At 36.8% G+C, this 10,737-nt stretch overlaps 1 protein-coding gene across 1 annotated transcript; it reads right to left on the reverse strand.

Annotated features, from left to right (window-relative positions):
- Window positions 1-1,084: 1,084 nt before the first annotated feature.
- On the reverse strand, window positions 1,085-2,314 carry LOC148241972 (uncharacterized). Its single transcript, XM_088210337.1, has 2 exons — window positions 2,196-2,314; window positions 1,085-1,352 (listed from the first exon to the last, which is right to left on the reverse strand). Exons 1-2 carry the CDS (start codon window positions 2,312-2,314, stop codon window positions 1,085-1,087), a joined length of 387 nt encoding a protein of 128 aa, XP_088066463.1.
- Window positions 2,315-10,737: the final 8,423 nt, after the last annotated feature.

The following is a 10,737-nucleotide window of genomic DNA, read 5'->3' on the forward strand; positions in this document are numbered from 1 at the left end:
CATCCCCCCACCTTAGAAAACTTTGGTCCCCAAATTTGTCTCGAATATGTCCAGAAACTTCTCCTTGATCTTGCTTTCTTACTCCCAGCTTCTTTCGGGGTCTAATGTTGACACTGTAACTTCCCCATGGGAATCGTCTTATTGTATAAGATCTTGTCAGTCCATCCAAGAATCTCCATAGGGATTCTCTTATATGTCATATCAACTTGTATCTGCATTTCATTATAAGGAATGATGTGAGAAGGGTTAGGGTGGTACATTTTAAGCATCGACACATGGAAAACATCATGTAAACCTGTATATTTATGGGGTAGAGTAAGGTAGTACGCCGTAGGTCCAATGCACTCAATGTTCTTAAAAGTTTTCACATAATGAGGGGTTAACTTCCCTCTTTTCTTGAACCGCATCTTTCCTTTATAAGAAAAACCTTGAGAAAAATCTAGTCCCCAACAATAAATTGTAGGGGTCGCCTACAATTTTTGGCATAACTCTTCTGACAGCTCTGGACGGTAACCAAGTTCATGCAGATGATTGTGACCTTCTCAATAGTCTCTTGGATGAAGTCCGGTCCCAAGTGACACTGGTCTCCGACTTCACTCCAACAAGTGGGAGAATGACAAGGCCCACTGTACAATGCTTCATACGGAGCCATGCTGATGCTGGAATTATAATTGTTATTATAAGCAAATTCACATAGGCAAAGATACTCATACTAGTTATTGCCAAAGTCAATAACACAAGCGCGCAACATGTCCTCCAACGTCTAGATCATACGTTCTGATTGACCATCCATTTCAGGATGATAAGCGGTGCTATAATACAATCCAGACCCCCGAGCTTCCTGAAAGTTGTCCTAGAAGTGGGAGGTAAATTGAGGATCTCGATCATATACAATGGATAAGGGAACACCATGAAATTGAACAATCTCATCAACATATAGGTGGGCTAATTTACTGGTGGATTCAGTGGTTATGATGGGCAGAAAGTGAGCGGTCTTGGTTAGTTTGTAAACGATGACCCAAATAGCGTTCTAAGCAGAACAGGTCCTGGGTAATCATATAACAAAATCCATAGTTACATGCTCTCATTTCCATTTTGGAATTGGGACGCCTCGTAACAAATTGCTAGGACTTTGGTGTTCTGCCTTAATTCTTTTGCAAGTGAGGCATCGAGAGACGTAGTCAACTATGTCTTTCTTCACTCTGAGTAACCAGTATTGACGCTTTAAGTCCCGGTACATCTTGGTACTCTTGGGATGGATGGATAACTTAGAAGCATGGGCGATCTTGAGAACATCCACCTTTATAGCGATGGGGACGTTTTGAAATCTAAACAGTCCATCATCTAAAATCCTGAATTCAAAAAATTCATCAGAAAAGAACTAACCTAGACTCCTGGTGAGTTCCAGGTCCATAGACTGAACTTTCTAGATTTTCATGAAGAGATCTAGTAGGGCTCGGATATGAGTGAGATAGATACCTTTGCCATAGTAGCTAAGGCGGAGTAACTGCATAGTATCCATCAATTTTCAACTGGAGGCCATAGTTTGGGCCAACACTGCAGACCGCTTTCGGCTTAGTGCATTGGCGACTATATTTCTTCTACCGGGGTGATAGATGATCTTACAATCATAGTCCTTCAGGAGATCCATCCAGCATCACTATTTCATATTTAACTCCCTCTACGAGAAGATGTACTTCAAACTCTTGTAGTTAGTATAAATCTCGAAAGTCTTACCAAATAGGTAATGATGCCATATTTTTAAGGTAAAGATAATGGCCGCCAACTCCAAATCATGGGTAGGGTAGGTTCACTCATAAGTGACTACTCTACCATGGTGCATTAAAACACACCCTAAGCTAATATGAGACGCAGTAGACCTGAAATCTTCCAATATTGTTAAGGAGGATCAACACAGGAGAAGAGGTAAGACGACACTTCAATTCTATGAAGTGTTCATTTCATTCATAATTGAAGACAAATGGTACACCCTTTCGGTGAGTCAGGTCAATAGAGCAACAATCTTAGCAAATTCGTCGATGAATTGCTGATAGTAACCTGTCAAGCAAAAGAAACTATGTACCTAAGCCAGATTGGTGGGCGAATTCCTATTGACTAATGTTTCAACCTTGGACGGATCCACAGAAACTCCTTCACTCGAAATTACATAACCGAGGAAGGAAACTCGATTCAACCAAGAGGAATATTTGCTAAGTTTAGCATATAATTGGGTCCCAGTCTCCAACACTTCAATTAAGTGTACTGCATGTTCCTCCAGGCTCTTGGAGTACACTAAGATGTCATCAATAAACATGATGACGTACTAATCTAGTGCATGCCAAAAAACTTTGTTCATGAGGTCCATGAAGGCTACAGGGGCATTGGTTAACCCGAAAGACATTATCCTGAACTCGTAAAAACCATACCTGCACCAGAAAGTGGTCTTCATAATATGTTCTTCTTTGACTCTCAACTAGTGATATCCCGTCCTAAGGTCAATCTTAAAGAAGACTGTGGCTACTTGCAGTTGATAAAAGAGGTCATCAATTCGAGGTAAGGGGTATTTGTTTTTACATGTTACTCAGTTAAGTTCCTAATAATCCACACATGGTCTAAGGGAACAATCCTTCTTTTTCACGAACGACACTGGAGCCCCCTAAAGAGAATTACTAGGGCACATGAACTTTCGGGTATTAGTTCATAAAGTTAATTTTTTAGTTCTGCAAACTCAACACGACTCATGCATTAGGCAGACTTCGGATTGGCTAGGTTCCAGGCAGCAATTTAATTAGGAACTCTACATCTTACTAGGGAGACAGATCAAGAAGTTCGATGGGAAAGATATCTGGAAAATTGCAAATAATCAGTATGGAACACACAACAGGATCAACATCCATATTCCTGTTTATTCAATTGTTAGAAAAAATAATAATAATAGATTTTATTCCTTTTTCAGGGATCACAAAGTTACAATTGTACTTTCACAATCAATAATTGCTCTATACTTTTCTAACGAGTCCATTCCTAATATCACATCAAATCTTAAAAAATCTAACAATATTAGATTCACAAATACTTCTATCCTTGAAGCTTTTATCTTATAGTCTTTATGTACACAGTGAGCTTCTAATATTCCTCTAGAGGGAGTTTCTACTGTTAATATTTCTACTAAAGGTTCTGGCCTAATTTCAGACTTACAAGCAAACGTACGGGAAATAAAAGAGTGAGTAGCACCTGTATCGATCAAAGCCTTGATAGAAGTATTATGAATAGAAAGTATACCCTGGATGAGAACAGGGGTGGGGAGAGCATCAGGTTCATCTAGGTGTTACACATGACCCTGAGCTACAGGCTTGGCCACATTCTTCTGTCATTGGGGGCACTCTTTTATAAGACGTTCGATACTTCCGCACTGATAGTAGGCATGATTGATACGCCGACAGGGTATTAAAATAATGTAAAATTAACCAAAATTAAATAAAAATTAAATAAAATTAAAATAAATAAAATGGTATAAATTCACGAATTACGATAATAATTTATGGAGTAAATTAAATGAGTTCAATGTGACCTAAAGGCCTAAATAAATAGGATTTTTCAAATCAATTAAGCACAGTGATGGGCGGGGGGTTATATCCAATCTCATACTTATATTCTCCTATGATTCATAAATTCTCCTAGGTTTGTTACTTCTCTTCTAAATACTCCCAAACTAAGGTTCATTCACCAAGAACTTGTATTCTAGTCTCATTGATTCAAAACTTAAGTGGTTTAATTGTAACATATTCTAAAACTCTCTATTTTACTTAACATAGTCCTTCTGCAAAGGTAATATATTATTCTCACAACTTGTCAAAGTTTGGGTGACTCACAAAATCTCAACCATTGATTAAGTTCCTCTAGGGTATCAAATTAGGAAATTCTTTATTATCAAGACTTTTTAGGATCCTTCAGTAATGGGGTCCATTGAAGGTCTTGCTAAGATCGGCTACACTCGGCAATTGCTTTAATCTCCTCAATGTTAAGTACTATAAACCCCCAAAAAATGATCACTCCTAGATGGCAAACTAGAACAACTGAACAAACCTAGTGATGTACTAGTTAATCGTCATATTTACTTGGCATATGTCCTGAAATTCTTCTTCCTTTTTCTCCTAAACATAACCCAAGAAGAAGTTCTCTAGAAATGCATCCATAAAAATATCTCAAGTGGTAGGAGTGGGGAAGACATCTTTCTTAAGCCCCACCAGTGCTTGACTTTATCTTCGTGCTTGATTGTTGTTAAACCTCTATTTATTAGGCCCTAAGGTTGTTAACTCTTTAAATTTATGTTTTTAATTTTTGAATGAAATCGGGTTTAAAAAATTAAAATTTATTTTGTATACTTATTATTTATTTATTTACTTATTTTCACTAATTTTTAAAATTTCAAGAAAAGGGAGAAGAAAAACGGTAGAGAAATCCTATGGAAAAGCCACGGGAAATTTGTCCCTACACACATGGGTCCCCTGCGTCGCACACAGGTGCGTGCGCGTGACCAGCTAAACGAGCATCAGCGCGCATGTGTCATCCGCGCAGGGCATGTGCCGCATAGTTTGTATGTGCGACACATCAAGCGTATATGACACGTGCCTACGCGCCCAGGCCCTCGGCCAGTGTGCACCACCCCTTTAGCAATGTGTGTCGCCCCTTTGGAGACGGGTGCTGTTGTTCAGCCAACGAGCCACCGCTATTTAGGAGGCATATGTCGTCCCTCGATCAATGTGCCTTTAGTCTTTCTATCATGTTGCATCATCGTCATCTTGTCAACCGTTGATCAGTCACATCTATAGTTGTTGCATTGCGTTAGGTCACTTTTTTCCTCCCTCTCTCCTCATCGATTTGCGTCATTGGCAAAAATTCAACGGTTCCTTTTTTTATGAATAGGGACTTTTCATACAACTCCTTCATCACTTCATCTTCATTTTCCTTCACCTAAGAAATTCCAAAGAAATAGAGAACTAGAGAGAGAGGAGGAAAGAATAAAAGGGAGAAGAACGTTGGAAAAACTTCAAGCTTTTAGTAAGGAAACTTGGCATTTATTTGTACGTTCTAAGGAGAATTTTTAGAGTAATAAAAGTAATATTACATGAATTTGTGATGGCTTGTTACACGTTTAATTATTGCTATAGTTTTAATATATTTACATAAATATTCCATGATATTACATGCTTTGTCCCATTCTAACAAGTAAATAAGTAAACATAATGATTATGATGGCATGATAAGAGATGACACAAGAAGCATGATGTTATTCAACGAACAATTCAAATGAATATTGACATTTTCGTGCATGGTATTTAAATTAACTTTATCTGTTAGACCTTTTATCTATGAGAGATTCTATTTTTTCCTATCTGGCTTGAAAAGACATGAAAGGTTCGCTCCCTGTTGATGATAGCGTACCCTCTGACTGGAGAGGTGATGCAATATGATTATAGGGGTCACATTGGTGACGTACGGACGCGACTATAGTTTACATGTGGGACCACTATGGTTGGCCTGGCCGTGGTCATACAACGTATCATAGTTTGACAAGCCGTAAATGTGTTGTGGTTTGGTAAGCTGCAAATATGCTTAAAATGATGTGAAATTCTCTAAATCTAAACTATAGACCTTGGTATAAGGGATTTTCTTAGAATCAGGCTCTGATACTATTTTGTAACATCCCAAATACCTAATGAGTAGAAGGGAGCCAAATATCAAGTAGTTACAAGTTCTAAAAATAAGTTTAACATTAAAGCGGAATTTAGAAATCACTTACAAGCATTCTAACTTTAATACTTACATCAAAGGCCATAAATTGGCAATCTTAAGTATTAAATACAAAAGGTAGAGTCTTCACAAGTTTGATGACTAGAAAGAAAATTTCATTTCTAGTTCTAAGAATTTTCTAAGATTTTCTCTAAATCTAAACTATAGACCTTGGTATAAGGGATTTTCCTAAAATCAGGCTCTGACACCATTTTGTAACATCCCAAATACCTAACATGTAAAAGGGAGCCAACTACTAAGTTGTTACGAGTGCTAAAAATAAGTTTATCATTGAAGCAAAAATTAAAAATTCCTTACAAACATTCTAACTTTAATACTTACATCAAAGGCCATAAATTGACAATCCTAAGTATGAAATACAAAAGGTAGAGTCTCTACAAGATATTAGATCAGAGTGTGAAAAGAACTATTGCACTCGAAATATGTCCTAAAAAATGACTAAAGATCTGTGAATGGGTCAATCAAACTTCAAGAGGCAACTCAGGGAGAAAATCATCAACTTCCACTTCATCTGGGGGCATGGTCATATCCTTATCAGAATCATGTTAATTTTCATCTTATAGACACGACATTATCGTGTCCCCCAGGCATGTCCGTGTCTCTTTCACTTAACGAAAAAAAAATGCTGGCTTCTTAACACATGGTTGTGTGTTAACTCAGTATAGGGCATATGAACGTATCTCCCAGGAACACGACCGTGTCTCTTTCACTAACCAAAATAGAAACGCTAGCTTCTTAATATATGGTCGCGTGTTAACTTGATATAGGGCACACAGTCGTGTCTTCCAGCAACATGGTCGTGTCTCATTCCTCCTCAAAAACAAAAACACTAGCCCCTTAATACATGGTGGTGTGTTAGGGCCATGTCACCCATATTTTCATGTTTCAACCCTTTTGTACCTAAGTCTTTCTCTAATCCACTCTAATTTGCTTTCAAGTCCCAGAATCATTTCTAAAAAGTGCCAAAGAAAATCCAACAGTATATGTAGTAAACATCAATCCAAATTAACTCAAATGAAATAAGAAAATATCTATAAAATAAAATTATATCATAAACACAAGTTTTTAGTTAAGACAGGCAATTTGGTAACCTTTCCTAGAGGTTTGAACCACCTAGATAGGTTTTGAGATGGGTTTTAAACCCCAGTCACCAACCCCACTTTGAAAGCTTGTAAATTCTTATCCAGTTAAAGAAATTCAATAAAATTTAATGCCATGAATACTTCAGGCAACCTATTAATTATACTCATAATTTAAAAGTGGTTAAAAAGGGATTTAAGCTCTAAAAATGACCCCAATTAGAAAGAAGCCTACATAAGAAAAATCTTTCATTGACAAACCCGCGAATTGCATATCATTTTTTATGTATGCACAACTTCATTTTGGTTTGATTTAAACTTCAAACATGTTCTATTACATGCAAGCTATTTCTAAAATTTTTAATTGAATTTAAATGGAGAGGAAAAGGTAATGAAAATCATCCCCAAAAGTACAGGTTTGATCACGCACTAGGGTCGCGAGTTACCAAAAACCCGATTGCCAATTCCGGCTTTAGGTGGCCACGAACCACCTTTCCCCTACGATAGGCTCTTTATCAGTGATCTCTACCTCCCTTTCTCCCTTTTTTCTCGTTTCCTCCACTGGGAATGGCAGAATTCGATCTCCCCTTCTCTTCTTCTCTCCTTTTATTTTCTTTTTTCTTATCTTTTGTTTCTTTCCTTCCCGATCAGACTAGGTTGAGTGGCTTCGATGGGCTTTTAAACCCATCCCTCAACTATTTTAGACCGCACGATCTTGGCACGCATGGTCGCATGTGGTCCGTTGGATAGGGCTTCATTAATGGCAAAATCGTAAATTTTCCACCACGTGATTTTAGCCATTACATTGGAATCTATTTTAGATATAAACTGTCTGTGTGCGTGACTGCTAGATCACCCTAGAATGCATGCAGGCTGTTCGATTACCATCTTGCATATGGGATGTTGGAACAACGTCATTGTCTGCATGTTTGTGAGTCGTCCAATTTGATTGCCATGCTCATCACCCTTAGATTAGCTCCAAGTGCGCAGGATTGTTTGATCAGTTGACCATGGATGCCTACATCGTTGACCAAGCATCCATGTTAGCAACCACACGTCACTCCCACATTGGTCCACTGCCATGTCATCCGTTAAGGTGGCGATTGTTTCAAAAATTGTAGTTTTGCCCTCAAAATTTATTTTTCTCTCCATCTAGGTCCCTGAGTTAAATTTTAAATTTTGACAAGGCCTCAAATTAATTTTATTTTGTTCAATTTAGTCCCTAATTTTAATTTTTACTTTTTTAGAAGTAAATTTTTATTTTATTTATGTTTCTCATGATTTAATTTGTATATAAACTAATTAGTTGAATTTAAATATGTAAATTCACATGAGGTGTTACAAATTCTCCGCCCCTTAAAAGAATTTGGTCCTCCAAATTACATAATTCAAAATAAGTGAGGGTACATTTTTCGATGGAATCTTCAAACTCCCAAGTAGCTTCATTCTGGCAGTGATGTTGCTAAAGTACCTTCACCATCGGAATGGTCTTGTTCCTGTGTACCCGATCTTGCTTGTAAAGAATGGCCACTGGTACCTCTTCAAAAGTTAAGTTCTCTTCAATTGGAAGTGCTTCATTGTGTAGTACATGAGATGTGTCTGGATGATACTTGTGTAGCATTAGATATATGGAATACATTATGGACCTTTGCTAGTTCTGGTAGAAGTGCTATATCATATATGGAAGTACCAATTTTGGCTAAGATCTCAAACGGTACAATAAAGTGAGGACTCAATTTTTCTTTCTTTCCAAATTTCATGATGCGTTTCAGTGGTAATATCTTCAGGAATACACGCTCACCAACCTGAAATTCTAGATCTCTCTTGCGATTATCTACATAGCTCTTTTGTCGAGTCTGAGCAGTTTGAAGATTTTTTTTTAATTAGGGCAACCATGGAATTTTTTTCTTCAACTATTTATAGTACATACAATTTTTGATCTTTTACCTCTTCCCAACACACTAGAGATCTGCAGGATCTGCCATAAAGAGCTTCATATAGAGCCAAGCCAATACTGAACTAATAGCTATTATTGTAAGTAAACTTGATTAGTGGAATGTGATCATCTCGATTCCCTCCCAAATCAAGTACACAAGCTCGAAGCACATCCTCTAAAGTCTTGATGATTATTTTTGATTGTCCATCCACCTGAGGGTGAAAGATTGTACTTAAGGACAGTGTAGTGCCAAGAGCTTGTTGAAAACTTATCTAAAATTTAGAAGTAACCAGGGATCTTTGTCAGAAATCACTGACACAGGAATCCTGTGGAGAATGATTACCTTTTTAATGTATAACCTGGCAAGCTTTTCAAGGGAATTTGTGGTCTTCATAGGCAAAAAATAAACCAAATTGTCAGTCTGTCCACAATGACACATATTGCATCATGACTTAATTTGGTTCTAGGTAGCCCTATTATAAAGTCTATAATAATGTGTTCCCATTTCAATTCTGGAATAGAGATAGGCTTAAGCAAACCACCAGGTTGTTGGTGCTCAGTCTTAACTCTTTGACATGTGAGACACTTATTGACAAAGTCAGAGAAATCCTTTTTCATACCTATAACATTCCAGATACTTGGCGGGGTAAAAAAGAGCCTGATAATATAAAAGATACAAGTGTAAATAATAAATATATATATATATAGCAGAAAAAAAAATCTCCTACAACAGAATTTGAGTTTTAAATTTCATCAACAAGGGCCAAGAAGATGGTTGCCAAAATACATAGATATATAAAAGGTATAGAGAGCCAATTCTTTCATTATAAGTTGATTTCATCAGAGTGTGGACAAATAAAGCACTCGTAATCTTCCTAAAGATCTGTAAATGGATCCAAATAGGTTTTAAGGGGCAACTTAACGAGTGAGTCATCACTTCCATCATCTAAGGGGGGACATGGATTGGGGTGAGTTCTAATATAACTCAATAAGGAAAATAGTATTTAAACTTACACTACTAAGGTTTATAAAGGTTATTAAACTTTAGAATAAAATGCCTTTACTAAAATTAGTGACTTCCCTTTGTGTCTTGTGATATAACGGATTTATTCAAAATATTAAGAAAACTTTTATCTTTGTTTTTTAAATGTTGATATCATAATATGACATAAAGGCAAAGTGAAAAGTAAGATAGTCAAGACACAACCAGGAAATGTAATTGAAACTAGTTGAACCAACTAAAAGCATAACAAGATTAAGATAAAATAGAAAGGAACATATCATACGAAATTATTAGAACATAAAACGTCAAACAACTATTTTAGCCATGATATTAGATGGATAAGTTTCATTAGCATCCTTTACAGATCTTTGTGCAAGCCATTCTAACTTATATCGACTATGTGCATGGTAATATACGATTTCCATATTTGTCATTTTAGACATAAACTAATGACCATGACCGTACTCTGCCACTGTGGCCCCTATAGATCAGATCGTAAATCCACTCCTGCTAAAGAGAATGCTAGCCTCATTCATAGGTAGTCATTCACCAACATATTCAGATACAAATTTAGATACAGAAGAAGAAACCCCTCAGAGATAATGGTTAAACAAATTTTTCCATTCTTTTCACTTATTTCATTGATTTCTATTCATAATCATCACTTATATAGGACTTGGTGGGGGTGTAATAAAATTTTCCGGCACAAGGCCTATTTTACTCAATCTTGGCTATTGGGACATCCTCTCAAACCAAAGTCCAATAGAACGACCCTCTCTACTATCACCAAAGAAAAGGCAAAGGGCCAAACTCGCAGATACTTCAAATCATCATGCGTTGAGTCAATCATGCATTTTATTTCACATGTTCATATTCATATCAGATGGTGAACAAATCATGTTTCA

The sequence above is a fragment of the Carica papaya genome, chromosome 8 (genome assembly GCF_054855325.1).
Source record: "Carica papaya isolate Zhongbai chromosome 8, ASM5485532v1, whole genome shotgun sequence".
Classification (NCBI taxonomy): domain Eukaryota; kingdom Viridiplantae; phylum Streptophyta; class Magnoliopsida; order Brassicales; family Caricaceae; genus Carica; species Carica papaya.

Coding starts and splice junctions, on each gene's coding strand:
- LOC148241972 (XM_088210337.1), bottom strand. CDS start 2,314: ATGTTTATTGATGACATCTTAGTGTACTCCAAGAGCCTGGAGGAACAT. Junction 1,353..2,195: donor CTTAGCAAATATTCCTCTTG/GTTGAATCGAGT, acceptor TTTTGAATTCAG/GATTTTAGATGATGGACTGT.